The 14873-nt window shown below is 34.2% G+C and overlaps 3 protein-coding genes across 4 annotated transcripts; 1 reads left to right on the top strand and 2 right to left on the bottom strand.

Annotated features, from left to right (window-relative positions):
• Positions 1 to 52: 52 nt before the first annotated feature.
• On the bottom strand, positions 53 to 4593 carry LOC149949245 (choline-phosphate cytidylyltransferase A-like). 2 transcript variants are annotated; one of them, XM_090167688.1, is made up of 8 exons: positions 3634 to 3774; positions 3168 to 3336; positions 2861 to 2972; positions 2674 to 2790; positions 2448 to 2599; positions 2160 to 2381; positions 1923 to 2090; positions 53 to 1770 (listed from the first exon to the last, which is right to left on the bottom strand). In XM_090167688.1, exons 2-8 carry the CDS (start codon positions 3255 to 3257, stop codon positions 1510 to 1512), a joined length of 1122 nt encoding a protein of 373 aa, XP_090023814.1. In that variant the 5' UTR covers positions 3258 to 3336; positions 3634 to 3774; the 3' UTR covers positions 53 to 1509. The 2 variants fall into 2 exon arrangements, with proteins under 2 accessions (XP_090023814.1, XP_090023813.1); XM_090167687.1 differs by lacking the exon at positions 3634 to 3774 and adding an exon at positions 4317 to 4593 and having other exon boundaries at positions 54 to 1770.
• PolA1 (DNA polymerase alpha catalytic subunit) lies at positions 4539 to 12095 on the top strand. The gene is made up of 24 exons (XM_090167685.1): positions 4539 to 4990; positions 5100 to 5206; positions 5277 to 5370; positions 5434 to 5624; positions 5687 to 6074; positions 6162 to 6312; positions 6365 to 6638; positions 6696 to 6884; positions 6964 to 7102; positions 7168 to 7205; positions 7303 to 7504; positions 7563 to 7717; positions 7786 to 7902; positions 7960 to 8138; positions 8198 to 8327; positions 9447 to 9557; positions 9617 to 9853; positions 9934 to 10194; positions 10260 to 10724; positions 10786 to 10917; positions 10979 to 11476; positions 11535 to 11651; positions 11711 to 11804; positions 11866 to 12095. The coding sequence occupies exons 1-24, from the start codon at positions 4807 to 4809 to the stop codon at positions 12018 to 12020; spliced, it is 4608 nt and encodes a 1535-aa protein (XP_090023811.1). The 5' UTR covers positions 4539 to 4806; the 3' UTR covers positions 12021 to 12095.
• Positions 12074 to 13754, bottom strand: LOC149949243 (activating signal cointegrator 1). The gene has a single exon (XM_090167686.1). The coding sequence runs from the start codon at positions 13709 to 13711 to the stop codon at positions 12134 to 12136; it is 1578 nt and encodes a 525-aa protein (XP_090023812.1). The 5' UTR covers positions 13712 to 13754; the 3' UTR covers positions 12074 to 12133.
• Positions 13755 to 14873: the final 1119 nt, after the last annotated feature.

Below are 14873 nucleotides of genomic sequence, written 5' to 3'. Positions count from 1 at the left end.
TTTAACTTAAGAATTTACAGTACAAAACATTTGATTTCTCACTTGTAAATTTACTAAGAGTGTTCGGTCAATTATATTCTTATAATATACACATTATTTGAGCCTTCTATTTTATTATAATTTGGCATATTTACTGGTGTAAAAAATAAGCAGCTCTTGAAGGTAATTTATCAAATATTGCGTAAATGTTGGGATAGTTAATTCTAGCCAATGACTAGGAAAATTAAGGAAATAAATTGACTGGTAACAGTCTAACATTTTAACAGTTGCTCATTTTTGTACACGAATCTTTCTAGACAAATGTCAAAGATTCAACTTTAATTGTTCTCCTTAGTTTTGACCATGCATTTTTCATTGTAATGGTCATTCCCATAGAATTATAAAATATAGAGAAAATATAATAGTACCTAGTTTAAAATAAGCGTAAAATACTCGCTACAAATTTACATTTATAACCGTTTTATCCGGGTTAAAACCATTTTTATTCTTTATAATTTAAATTATATTTATACATTTTTTCAGAAGCTTGTATCAATGAGAAGGAAATGTAGCGACTTAAAAGGATATTAATTAACAGTAAGAGGTAGGTGAAGTATTTTATATCACTAAACTAAGCTACCAAACTGTCCACATTCGCAACCTACTCTGATGAAAACGTACAAAATTACATTTTTTATCTACATTTTGACTAATAAATATAAATTAGTTATAAAATTTAAATTATACTTTCTCCTTTTTCAATTAGTTTAAGAAATTAAATACGTCATTATTTGAACCAGAATTTTAGTTTGAGAAATTCCAGTACTCAAGTAAAATAATTATCATGAAATTGACGCAAGTAATGTGAAACCCTTGGAATGATAGGAAATTATAGGAGTGACAGAAAATTGAAGCTGGCATTGTTTTTTTTATATAATTATAGGAACCCATTTAACATAAATATTAGCATTTTTACAACATTTTCACAGTAAAAACTAACTGATACCTCGTCCATCTAAAATATCTAAAGAAAATCCTTTTTAAAATTATTAGAATTACATTAACACCTAAACAAACTAAATGTTTTAATCTTTTTAATTTTGGAAATTTTTTAAATAAGCCACTTCAAGGAAAATTGGGGAATAATTAATCTTAGTTTTAGCAGTATCCCAATTAAAACAAAGATAATCTTTAGAGTCGTACTTTTTCCAAAGTCTTAAAAAAGTGAAGTGTCTAATATTGCATTTTCAACATTTTTCTAATTGATAATTGTATATCTCAATTATGTCAGCAATATCTTTTCGCTTTACTTGTAAGCCTACTTCAGCTTTTTTCTTGGCCAGATAAGATTTAAAAGTTTTTGCCACGTAATATTTTCGTCCATGTTTGCAAAGCAAATTGTTTATAAATGTTATTAAAACTTTTAAACCTTTTCTTTTAAAAGAAGCTAAGCCGGTGTAAAATAACAAAGTGACATAAAACATTTTGCTCATTTTCTTTCGTTTAAAATTAAATTCATTTGAAAAGAGATCACAGCGTTGTGGAGGGAGGAATTTCATTCGTTTTCTTTTCGTCAAAATCAAAATACTCGTCTTCAGAGTAGTCTTCATCGACGTCACCCATGTTGGGTTGGTGGGTTTTTTTTCGCCTGTTGATTGTGGGATCACCTTTGAATATCTTAGCCGCGGGAGATGAGGATCTAGACCGACCCATAGTTGGACTTCCGGGTGGGCTATTTGATGGTGACAAGGCTTGCTTTATACGACCTTTACTCTCTTGCCAGAAATGATTCTACAAAAAACCAATTAACAAAAAATTTTTAATCTGCAGATTTAAATATTTAAAAGTTTTTATTGATCACTGTAGTCAGCCTTCTTGGTAAAATTACTCTTAAATATTCATAATCATTATTAAAATTTCTTATCAAGTAAAATTTGAATTACCAATCGGCCATCCCTTCCAAATAGTTCCAAGAAATTATGAATAAATTCTCTAGATTTATCTTCCCATTTTTGGATGATTTCGTGCCGTTTTCCTTCAAAATTCTCCACCAAAGATTTCCCTTTATCCTTCAAATCGTCCAGTTTATTTTGAATAAGAAATTTTTTTTCCTGATAAACAAAATTAGAAATAAGGGTTTATTAAGTAGCAGCATAATTTCACTCAATTTCAATTCTTACATTAAGGAAAGAAACATTCATATCTCTAGCACTGTAACCTCTTGCCAGGTTCCTCCTAACGTACATGTCGTAATCTTTTACTATTCTTGATACCAAATCAGAGGTTGAAACACCCTCCGTTCTTTGGGTAGCTACAAACATTCCCTTTGCTTTAATCATGGCATAAACATCCTCCCCACTGCCCATTGTGTATGGCATATCATCATGCGCTACAAAGTCAATCTATAAAACCAATAGATAATATTTTAAAGAAATATACAATTTTCATCCTGTAAAATCATTCTATACTTTGTGATATTCTAGAAAATCATCATCTATTTCCCAAGGTGCGTTTCTCACTACTTCATCAACGTAACGGCAATGACGAACACCTTCAAATCGCTCCTCTTCATTCATAACTGTGCGACCCTTATTTTCATGAGTTGATTGATCATTGCTAACTATAAAACAAAAAATTTGGTTTATTAACACCCAGATATGAATATTTTTAGTTGCGGACATCCTCAATGCATACCTCCTACTATTAAGTGAACATTTGGAAAACAGTTCTTAGCTTGCATTAGTTGCCTGGCATGTCCTTGATGGAACAAATCATAAATTCCATCAGCATATACACGCACTTGCCTTGGCGCTGAGTATTGTAAAGATAATTGTTAAGTCAAGCTGATGATGTTGTAGTTGTATTTAATTTCGCAGTCTACCTCTGCCACTCATTGCCATTTCTTTAGTAACATGAATTGTATAGTCGCACCGTAGACGTTTTTCTATCGCAGCTGGTTCGTCACTATATGGTGCTGGACCGCAAAATCCATGCTACCAACAAATTTTAATAGAATTACAATATAATTTGACAAGCTAATTATCAAAAGCAAGTTAAAAGGCCACAGAATCTTTTGAATTTTGAGGGTAGAGCATGACAAGATATGCGTGTGACTAAAGGGCGAGCTACCTAAATTTAAGCCTGAATTTTTCAAATGATTCTGTGGAACTTTAAGAGTATAAAATTACCGTATAGTTTTTCATAACGGGTGGTTCCCAGTTTTCTTTGACTCCTAAAACACCCATCGCTTCTTCTCTAGTACGTTTGCGAGTAGCCATTTTATAATATAATGCCACTCTATCTTGATATTAAACTGCAATGGTGCACCTTTATAGTTGTAGCATCTAGTGCTATACTCTACAAATGATAAATGTTTTTTTCACTTCAAGAACTTTATGGCATTGGATATGGTTGTCAATGTAACGATTTTGAATGTGCCCTCTTTTTGGGGAATCTTAAATGTCTTGTACTATGGATGCATACACTTGACATAGATAAGAATTATCTTGTGATAAGTGCCTTGAATAGTTACATCAAACATTTGAGGGAATGATTCTTAGAAATAGGGGAATAAAACAGGCGACTGTATCTGATGACAGTGTTTATTATATTAACACCAAAATACCATTAGACCAATGTTCAAATGTACTCTACTGAAATTAACACTTGATTTTAATAGTGGCCTATTTATATCCTTATCTGATGACACTGTGTTACATTAACCCCAAAATATCTACAGACCAATGTTCAAAAGTTATATTTGTACTCTCTATGCAAACTATAATTTAATTTGATTAATGGCCTATGTCTATACTTCGATAAATGTTTTTACTCTGGCAACTGTCATAAATTTAATTTAAATTAGATTAAGTTAACTTATTCAAATTTATAATGAGGGTTGCCAATAGCAACATACAAAACTGGCTTAAGTTACAAGAACACCAAGCCAGCTTTAAGATTATTTTATGTTATTTTGAAAGCCCCAGGCAAGTGGAGCAAAATAATGAACCAAACGAAATTCCTAAAAACAAGCTCCTAATTATAGAAACTTTAAAATAAGAAAGGCATTTTTTAAGTCAAGGCTATAACAACAGCCCTGAAGTAGATAATCTACTAATACCAACTGGTTTAACAATGCAAACTAATTTTTCCAAAACTGGTTCACTAAAAAGGAAGCATAAATTAACCTTAACAATAGGCCTATTTTTGGCTTACTTAAGCAGCTGTTTAGGCCAAAAGTAGTCAAATATCTGGGATTATTTTTTGTATTTCAAACCAAGTCCCAAGAGTCAAAAAAGTTAATTTAAATGATTCGATTACGAAAATGTTATAATTACCAGATTCGGTTTTTCTTCAATTGTTGTAATGATGGAAAAATGTAAAAAAAAACACGTCTGTGTTACGTGACGGTATCAAGCAGTTTAGATCAATTAATTGTTTACGTCAAACGTCGTCGGCTCTTTTGGAAAATATTTGGCAAGGGTACTAGGCTGACTAAAAAACTAACGTCGCGCAGGTGCGAAAGGCAAGTTCAATGCGTTGGAGAGTTGCCGCGTTTCATAAAACACGTTGGAACTTTGGAAGAAGATACGCTTGAATTTTTATATCCTTTCGAGATGTAACGGGAAAAATAATGACGACATAGATGTCGTTCGAGGCGGGGAAAATTGAGAACTTCCGTAATTTTCCACCATCAAGCATCATGCATCATGACTCCCCGAGTCCCCATGAGAGAGCTTCAAATGCTTTATCCATCAAAACCACGTGTTAAACCCTCGGGATTTTGGTTGCGTCACGGTTCTTTAAATATCACGTGACTCCTGTCAAATGATTTCGCGCCAAAAATATGTTTGGCGCTGCTTTTTTTTTGCCTATTGCTGCTTTAATGGTTCCGGATTTTCTTCATATTTTAAATTTAAATATAAAGCTTTTAAATTTTATTGCAACGAATTTTTCATTTTATACTATTATTTGAAACAATCTCAAGTGATGGATAATAACGGAGTTGAGGGTATGTGGTAATAATTCTATAAAAGTCTGATTAGTTTCATGAAGACTTTTCCTTTGTTCAGACTTACATGATTGGATTTTACATTTATATTTTATCACAATAAAAATAGGTGATAGTGTTGCTTGTCGAAGTAGACGTCAAAAATCAGATCATGGTGGAAGACAAGCTGCTTTTGATCGCTTAAAACAGCTGAAAGGGACGAAAAATAAATATTTGGTAAAGCACTCTGTTTAATTCTTCTGAGTGACGTTGCAAGTCATTTTTGGTTAATTTGTCTATGAAATAGATATCGGAAGAAGCCCCAGTCTATGAGTTAGTAGACGAACGAGAATATTCAAAGATAGTTCAGGAGAGGCAAGAAGATGACTGGATCATTGATGGTTGGTTTTTTGAACTACTTGTGCTCATTTGCTCTTCTGGGTAACTATATTTTTGTATTGAAGATGGAACTGGCTATGTGGAAGATGGTAGGGAAATGTTTGATGATGATGAAGACAAAGAGCATCAAGCTGAAGGGTCTAAAAAGTCAACTGCTGCAAAGAATTCCTATAAACCACCCCCCTCTGGGAAACCTTCAAAAGCCAAAGATATCAAAAGCATGTTTATGAATGTTGCCCCTAAAAAGAAACCCGAGGTGAAGATGACATAATAAAATCTCCATGAATGTAGGAAATTTAATTTTTATTTATTTTATAGTCAAATGTAAAAATTGAAGATGATGAGTTGCTGGGAAGCATTATGCAGAATATTCATAATTCTAGTCCCGTTAGTCCCAAACCTACATTATTAAGGAAAAAAACACCAACTACCACATTGTCCAAGAGACCAGTAAATCCGTTTGCATCTACAACGCCTCAACATCATTCCGCAAAGAAGACCATTCGTTCCTTGGAGCTTGAGACTGTGAAAGAATTTAATGCACCAACTAACCGAAACACAAAACGAAAACTATTAGATGATATTTCTTTAGAATCTAATGTGAAATCAAATATAGTAAAGCCAAATAAACAGGTTAAAATAGAGACTGATGAAGACAATATTGAGGAAGTTCATAGTGAAATTGAAAATTACACCAAAATGGAAGGCAAATATAGAAAAATCTAGGCTTAGATTTACAAAACCAAGAGTTGATTTTTGAGATAATAATTTTAATCAAGTTTTGTTAATGTAGATCATGATTCTGGAGTATGTAATATCAAGATTGAGGATTTTGATGATGACTTTAATATGGATGATATCTCCCAGTCTGATCCTAAAAATGTTGACGAAAACCATGGGAAAAACTTTTTGGAAGAGCAAGTCAAAGAACCAACTAGCAAGAAGTAATTTTTTTTTAATAAATCTAGTTATAGAGATAATTAATTTTTGAAACAGGTTTGTCGAGGAATGGGATGAAATGATATCTAATGTGACTGAAAGTCAACCAGAAATTCAAATTGATTTGGCTGATCTACCGCTTTTAACAAATAAACAAGGACAAAAAGTGCTAAGAATATTTTGGCTGGATGCTTTTGAGGATCATTTTAAACATCCTGGTGTTGTTTATCTTTTTGGGAAAGTGTGGATAGAGTCGGCGAAAAGCCACGTCAGCTGTTGTGTTATTGTTAAGAATATTGAGCGTCGAATATTTCTTCTGCCAAGGGAAAAGGTGCCAATTTAACATACTATTCTGTTATATTGAGCCCTAATATATGTAAAATTTCAGAGAAAACTACAAAATGGAGCTGGGTCTGAAGATCCAATACTTATGGAGGATGTGTATAATGAGTTTGGTGATAAAATAGCCGAGAAATTTTATATTAAAGAATTCAAGTGTAAGGCCACAAAGAAGAAATATTCATTTGAAAAGACTGATGTTCCATCAGAATGCGAATATTTAGAAGTTCGCTACAGTGTAATTATAACCAGTTATTGTGGTTTTGGATTTATATGAAACTATGCTTTACAACACATTAATTTTTGTTTAACTTTAGCCGAAATGTAGAGCTCTTCCTCAAGATCTAACTGGTGAAACATTTAGCGCGGTTTTTGGATCCAATACTTCTAGCTTGGAGATATTTCTACTTGATAGGAAAATAAAAGGACCCACTTGGCTTGAAATTCAAGAGTCTGGTAAATCGGAAAATCTTACTGAAAGCATGGTGGTTTGAATCTTAACTATGTATGATCATTTTCAGCATTATCAAGTCCTCCAATTAGTTGGTGTAAATTAGAGGTAATTTATTTTCTAAGCCTTAGGATGTAACTTGATAGGCCTTGGTCTGTCAAAAGCTAAGTCTTGGTATTTTGACAGTTAGTGTTTTTTTTTCAAGGTTTCAATTGATAATATGATGAAAGTTACAGTCCTGGATGAACAACCAGCTAAACCTGATATAGTAGTGATGTCTTTGTACTTAAGAACGATCAATAATCCTACCAACCATTCGAATGAAATTGTTGCAGTGGCTTCATGTGTGAATAATAACTTCCCTCTAACAAAAAGTCCAACAGTGCCTTATGAAAACATAATTTGTGGTAAGAATTGTTGTGTCTGTTAAAGATTCAGTTATGTTATAAATACTTCTCATTTTAGCTCTCTCAAAACCTGCTGATCGTATATTTCCATTTGATCTCAGTGAGAAAGTGAGCAAAAATAAACGAATGAAAATTGAACTGATTAACAATGAGAGGTCTATACTCATTTTTCTGCTAGCTAAAATACAAAAAGTTGACCCTGACATTATAGTGGTATGTTTTATTTGTTGGTGTTCTGTTTGGTAATTTTTTCTTTATTCTATAAATTTTTCTATCATTAGGGGCATGATATTGTTGGTTTTGACTTGGAGCTACTGCTGCATCGATTAACTGTATTAAATGTTCCAAATTGGTCCCGTATTGGAAAATTACGTCGGTCTATTGTACCAAAAAGAACTGTAGGTTACAAAGGTCTAGTATTAGAATGTTTCTTAATAATTCTCGGCAAATTTAAGGGTAATGCGAAAGGACAACTTGAAAAAATCATCATGAGTGGACGCCTTATTTGTGACATAAAAGTTTCTGCCCAAGAATTGCTAAGGCTTCGAAGTTATGACTTGCCAGAACTCATATCACAAGTTTTGCATCGTTCTCACCAGTCTGTTAACCCTGAAGATATCAAAGATAAATATAGGCACGTGATTCAAAATATTCATTACCTTTTTCTCTAGTTAATCCATAACTCTTCACTAGCTCATCGTTGAAGCTGCTACAGTTAATGGAATTATCGGTGATGGACAGCAGTGCATTGATGAAAATAATGACAGAATTGAATATTTTGCCATTGGCCTTACAGATAACAAACATTGCTGGCAATTTGATGGTGTGTTTGAATTGATAATTAACAAAGCTTTACCATTTGATCCTACTTGTGTCAAAGGAACTATCTGTATTAATTTTGACCAAAGATAATTTAAACTCGTACCCTAGATTCGAAATCACTCTCTCGCGCCTTGCCGATAGCGTTTACCCACTTCCCGCTGGAACTCAGAAAAAATTCGCTCCATGGTTTGCGCCTTACCACAACTGATGGAGCCCGATTTTTCTGAGGTCACGTGCCGGAAAAGGGTAAACGCTTTGTAACAAAACCGTCAATGGGAAAGCTCTCAGTATTCGAATCTAGGGTACGAGTTTAAATTATCTTTGTTTTGACTTACCCATTTTTAATACTCAAAATGATTAAGCTGAAGCAAATGCTTAGCTTAAGGCCTAATTTTTATGAAATCAAGTCTAGTAGACTTGTGTGAGTACTCGTCTCGAGTCCGAGTCCTCAAACTCGCGATGTCTTAATATATTACTGGTACGAGTGCCCGAGTCCTTTGTCAAGGCTTAAAAATTACTCGAAGTGGACTCGAGTGAATAAATATTCCACCAAGTCCTTTATTTTTTGACGAGTCCAAAGAGTTATTTTTTTATCTAATTTTTTTAAGGTGTAGTTGCATACAATGGCTCAACACCAGGTGTAATCCTGTAATTGCACTATGATAGCTTTTTATATTTTATGGGTGATGTGACCTTTAATTTAACGGAGATCGCTTGACTCACCAAGCCGGCATCATTTCCGATGTTAGTTTTGGTTTTGATTTCTGCACTCTGCAGTGAAAAGAGGACTTTCCTTTGTGCGGGTGATGCTGCTTTAGTTTTTTACAATAGTCTTAAGAAGTTAAGACTTAGTTTACTTAAACTATTAGGAGACTCTTTGAAGTTAGAAGTGGTTCCGTACTGTTAAGACTAGCTGGGCTCGACCAGAAAATTAAAACTCAAACCGACTCTAACTAATTTTTAAGGAGTCGAAATAATTTTAAAGGACTCGAACGAGTACTCGGGCATTGGACTCGACACTTGTGAGTACAATTCTCCAGGACTCCTGACTACTCAAAACCATGAAAAGAAGACTCTCACATCCCTAGTCTCTACTTCATGTTCAAATTTGTTGGTTTAGGGACGTACTTTGCTTGGAGGAAGATCAGAACGTAATGAGTTCTTGCTTCTTCATGCTTTTCATGCAAAAAATTACATCTGTCCCGATAAAACTTATGGAAGGCATGCAAAAGTGAGTTTGCTAAGAAGACTCATCTAACGTTCAACTTGTTAAAAATTATATGGTTTCAGGAACATCATGGCCCCACTGAAGATATGATTAGTGAATTAGATATTTCAACCGCTAAAGGTCCAAGACGTAAGAAGGCAGCCTATGCTGGAGGTCTCGTTTTGGAACCAAAGAAAGGATATTACGACAATTTTATACTTTTGATGGACTTCAACAGTTTATACCCATCAATCATACAGGAATACAATATTTGTTTCACCACTGTCAAACGTTTTATTGCGCAAGCTAACACTGAAGAGGTTTGTTATATCAATTTATGAAAAAACTTGAAAATACTTAATCTGAAGCTTATTCACAAATATAATACTTTTTGAATTAGGAACCTGAAGTTGAATTACCTGCTCCTGGTCAAGATATTGGCATTCTTCCTCATGAAATTCAGAAACTGGTAGAAAGTCGTAGAAATGTTAAAAACCTTATGGCTGGTAAAAATGTTACTCCCGAACAACATCTGCAGTATGATATCCGTCAAAAAGCTTTGAAGTTGACTGCCAACAGTATGTATGGTTGTCTAGGATTCTCGAATTCAAGATTTTATGCTAAACCTTTAGCTGCACTTATTACTGGAAAAGGCAGAGATGTAAATTCAATATATCATATGGTTTTTTCATCATTTTATCTCAATGAATACCATTTTGTTCACAGATTCTGATGCAAACCAAGAGTTTAGTTGAAAAAATGGGGCTGGAAGTTATTTACGGAGATACTGACTCTATTATGATCAACTCCAACTCAAAGAAATTTAACGAAGTTATGGAACTTGGGAAGAAAATTAAGAAGGAAGTCAACAAAACTTATCGTTTGTTGGAAATTGAGGTGGATGGACTGTTTAAATCCATGCTGCTGTTGAAAAAGAAGAAATACGCTGCTTTGACAGTGACCAAACTACCAAATGGAGAGTTGAAAACCACCAAAGAACTCAAGGGTCTTGATATTGTTAGAAGGGATTGGTCCGATATTGCCAAAAAGGCTGGGGAGTTTGTTATCAATGAGATATTGTCAGAAAAAAGTCAAGATGAAATTTGTGAAGCCATTCACTCGCATTTAGAGAAGTTGGGGAAAAACGTCGATAATGGTCAAATATTGCTCAATGATTATATGATAACTAAGGTATTGATTTCAATTTTTCTGATTATCATTTCTGTTCTGAATCATAGATTGTTTTTTTAAGCAATTGACAAAAAATCCCGAAGACTATCCAGATAAAAGGTCTTTAGCTCATGTCCAGGTGGCGCTTCGGTTAAATACAAAGAGTGGAAAGAAAATAAAGCAAGGAGATACTGTTCCCTACGTTATTTGCCTAGTATATTCATATTTACTGTAATAGCTTCGCAAATATAAAATTATTACCTTTTTTAATTAAGGATGAAACTTCCAATTCGGCAATTCAAAGAGGATATCATCCGGAGGAATTAAAAAATAGCTCCAACTTAAAAATTGACACGCTATACTATAAACAACAACAAATTCTTCCTGTTGTTTCCCGTCTTTGTGAACCGATCAATGGTCTTGAGGCTGCTGCTTTGGCGGAGAAATTAGGTCTAGACCCAACAAGCTACATTCAAGCTGCTAGATCCCGTCTACAACATGATGAAAATGAGCCGAGTGACTCGAACCCGTCTAGCAATTTTGAAGATCGCTTTGAAAATTGCGATTCGCTTAAGCTAATTTGTCCTAACATCTCGTGCAAAAAGGAAATTATTGTTAGAGAATGTTTTGTATCAGATCCAGAAGTAATGGGGAAATACCAGTTCAGTCTCATGACTTGTTCAGAATGCAAATGGCGTCTCTGTGATCACTTAAACAAACTCTCAGTCTATCTTTTGTGTAGTATGAAGACTTACATCAAGAAATATCATTCTGTAAGGTTACTTTTTAATTGATATTTTAAAAGCTCCAGTTAAATGAATCATTTTTTAGTTTTGGCTATATTGTGAAGATGTTGGTTGTGGCTTTCGAACTAGAAGATTACCGCTTATTTTTACGAGAGCTGGACCCACTTGTCCTTCCTGCCACAAATCTGCGTTGCGTTCTGAAGTAAGTTTTTAATAATTAACAGCAATTTGTGAGTTGTAATAACACTATTTTCACCACAGTACAATGAGTACCAACTTTACCATCAACTATTGTTTATCTCGCACATATTGGATGTTGACAAAGCTGTTCAGAAATTGAAGAATAAGGAAAAGGGTACTATTTAGGGTGTAATTATGATAATTTCAACTAAGTAATTATATCCAATTTTAATTAGATCTAGTTGCATCGGCTTCAGAACTTTCAGAAAATATCTATTTTTACCGTAAAATGAAGGAAGTGGTTGAGAAGGAACTTAAAATGAATCGTTATGGAGAAGTTGATCTAGGGAGTCTATTTGATGGACTATACAAACCAAGTAAAATTCGATAATTTTTTTTAATTGTTAAAAATTTGTAAATTGTATTTTAATGTTTGTTTTGATAAGTAAATTAATTTTTTGCACAATATGATAATTTATTTTTCTTCCATAAATACAATTATTTTTAGTGTGTGGCAATATATTTTCTTATAGTCTTTTTAGCTGCTCGATGAATTTGATTATCAAGCTGAAATATCTTGTGTTTTCCCTTCATAGGGAACTTAATAAGCAATTCCATTGGGTTTTCGCAAATTAAGACATAGGGCGAAGCTGATTCTCCATGAGGGTATATATGACGGTATTCCTCTTGTTCCAAGCAGTCAGTAACAATAACACACCCCAATAAACAACTAACTGGATATTGCTCTGGGAATATTGAATTTTCATTGCCCTTTATCTCTCTATGAATATTTTCAATTTCCACCACTTCGTGAGCTGAGGGCAGTTTGGCAGCCGAGTGAATCCACAGGCAGCCCCTGTGATGAGTGTACCATGTTCGACCCTCATGCTTTTTAATGCCCATAACCAGCATGGAACCCCAGGGTTGGTGCATACTTAAACACATTCCATTATCTTGAACTTCTTGCAGCTCTTTATCTTGAATTCTTATAGGCTGGTGCCATTTATTAGATAAAGTTACTGGATTTGGAGAAAGCTTTATATTACTTGTATTATTAGAGTCATACTGTGGTGCTTCAGTTATCATAGGGTTAATTTTGATATCAGTTCTTTCATTGGAAAACTGTAAACTGCTGAAATTATCAGCCAGTCTTTTCAGCTCTTCAACTTCATTGTCAAATGTCATACTTTCACCATCTATGATTTTATGCGATAAAAAGTCAATCCCAATAACACGGTTTCCTTTGGTTGCTTCTTTTTTATTTTTCAATGTTTGGGCTTTCTTTAAAAGTTCCTTTCTCTGAACTTGGGAAAGCCATTTGTTCTCGTTGATCTTCTCAATGGAATAGTAGTCTATGTCATCGTCGACTATTTTAGTTCTTTGAGCGCTGGTTTCGTTGAATTCTAACAATTTATTTTTATGAGCAATAGCTTTGGCTAGTTGGGAGTCATCTTCTGGTTTAGGTAGACTCATAAGTTTCTCATGCAATTTTATGCTCTTTTTACTGCCTCTATTCAGTATTTCTTGCTCATCAGGACTGCAAACCAAAGTGCCGCATGTTAGGCAAGGACCAGATCCTTCTTGTTGACAAACAATACGTCCACATTCAATACAATTATTGACAAGTTCGTGTTGCGTAGCTTCGCAGTTGCAGCTGCGTCTGCCAGGAAGCATGGGCATATCCTTCATGGCTCCTTGTTGGTTGTAAAGGGGAACAAAATGGCTTTTCTTTTTGGTTTCACAATCCTTTAAATCTGGCTGATTCTGGAGTTTTGCTTGATTCTGGTTTGATTTCTGTTTTCCAGTGTATTTTGGTTCAATGTAATTTGATTCCGACGCTTTTTTGTAAGCGATTTCTTGCTTATGGTTTAGCAAAATTCTTTTTTGCATCAAATCAATGACAAACTGATTAATATCCATAACATTTCCTAGTTCTCCAGCAAAACTTGATATGAAATCTTTAAGCTCATTTTTATCTTCAATACTTAGAATATATTCGGCAATTTCCTTGGATATTTCTGTTTTTAATATTTCTTCAAGCCTAGTTTCGCAAAATTTTATTAATTCTTCATTGCGTTCCATCTTACTTTATATAATTCTGTTAATAATATTTTACGGAGCAGATAATTTTTTTTGAGAGTCACACGGTATGGTGTCGGCTAGAGCCTTAGACACCAACACAACAAAGAAACGTCACAGGCACCAACGTTAGAAGCGCTGAAGGGATCGCAAGAGATTACAGTAAAAGGCTGAAGCCAAAGAGTGGGAGGTATAATCGGCTTTTGGCCCTGGCAACCAACGTATATCGAGGACGAATGGGGACTGTGTGCCCGGAGGCCAGGAGAAGCATAAAGACTGCGGGTCAACAAAACTGTATCTTCAACAACGACATCGAAACCTACTCTATAAAAAATAATAAAACTAAGGACATTTATGTTGTTATCTACAGACCTCACTCTTCCAATATTAATAACTTTTACAACCATCTTGAACAAATAATCACTAGCTCGATAAGAATAAATAGCAATAAAAAATAATAATCGTAGGAGATTTCAATATAGATGTACTAACATCCACCCCCAGTGCCGTCTTTCCCATTGGGCCCGTTGGGCCCTGGCCCAGGGCCCCGAGTTCAAGAGGGGCCCCCTCAGTGTGAAATGGACGTTTAAATTGTTGGGGCTAAGAGACTTGGGAATCGATTTGCGCATTTTTTCTTTGCCTAGGACTTGGTTGATCACACGCCACTTCTCCATAATCGAATTAATTGATTCTAGTTTATTCCTTATGTAATTAGACCTGGCATTTCTTATCATGTTATTAGAATGATTTCGAAGAGTTATATAGTGCGATCGGTTTTTCTCCACTGGGTGGCGCTGAAAACGTTTGTAAGCTTTGCATTTTTCTTTGATGGTTTCCAAAATGTCGCCAGAAATCCAGGATTCCCGCGATAATTTGATTTTTTTTACGGGGAAGCTTTTGTTATAAGCTTGCAGTAGGTTAAAGTTAAAATAGTTGTAGGCTTCATTATCATTCTCAATTGTTTGACTGAAGAAATTTACCAAAATTTGGCATTTCAACACGGCAATCTGCCAGATAAATGGATTTTGGAGCTGGAAATATTCATAATTCTTAAAAATTAATTCAAAATTTATATTTATTTTCTTAGTGTGGTTAACAAAACAGAGCTGCCAGGCTTATTTATATCAATAATGATTCAAGTTTATTGATTTGTTAATCAATTTCT

Source organism: Leiobunum rupestre, chromosome 3 (assembly GCF_980474605.1).
Source record: "Leiobunum rupestre chromosome 3, qqLeiRupe1.1.hap1, whole genome shotgun sequence".
NCBI classification, from domain to species: Eukaryota; Metazoa; Arthropoda; class Arachnida; order Opiliones; family Sclerosomatidae; genus Leiobunum; species Leiobunum rupestre.
The sequence above is the reverse complement of the archived record's forward strand: the minus strand, read 5'-3'. Positions and strand labels throughout refer to the sequence as shown.

Coding starts and splice junctions, on each gene's coding strand:
- LOC149949243 (XM_090167686.1), bottom strand. CDS start 13,711: ATGGAACGCAATGAAGAATTAATAAAATTTTGCGAAACTAGGCTTGAA.
- LOC149949245 (XM_090167687.1), bottom strand. CDS start 3,257: ATGGCTACTCGCAAACGTACTAGAGAAGAAGCGATGGGTGTTTTAGGA. Junction 2,973..3,167: donor CCGTTATGAAAAACTATACG/GTAATTTTATAC, acceptor ATTTGTTGGTAG/CATGGATTTTGCGGTCCAGC. Junction 2,600..2,673: donor TGTTCACTTAATAGTAGGAG/GTATGCATTGAG, acceptor TTTGTTTTATAG/TTAGCAATGATCAATCAACT.
- PolA1 (XM_090167685.1), top strand. CDS start 4,807: ATGATTTCGCGCCAAAAATATGTTTGGCGCTGCTTTTTTTTTGCCTAT. Junction 7,103..7,167: donor GCTTGAAATTCAAGAGTCTG/GTAAATCGGAAA, acceptor GATCATTTTCAG/CATTATCAAGTCCTCCAATT. Junction 9,558..9,616: donor CTTATGGAAGGCATGCAAAA/GTGAGTTTGCTA, acceptor ATATGGTTTCAG/GAACATCATGGCCCCACTGA.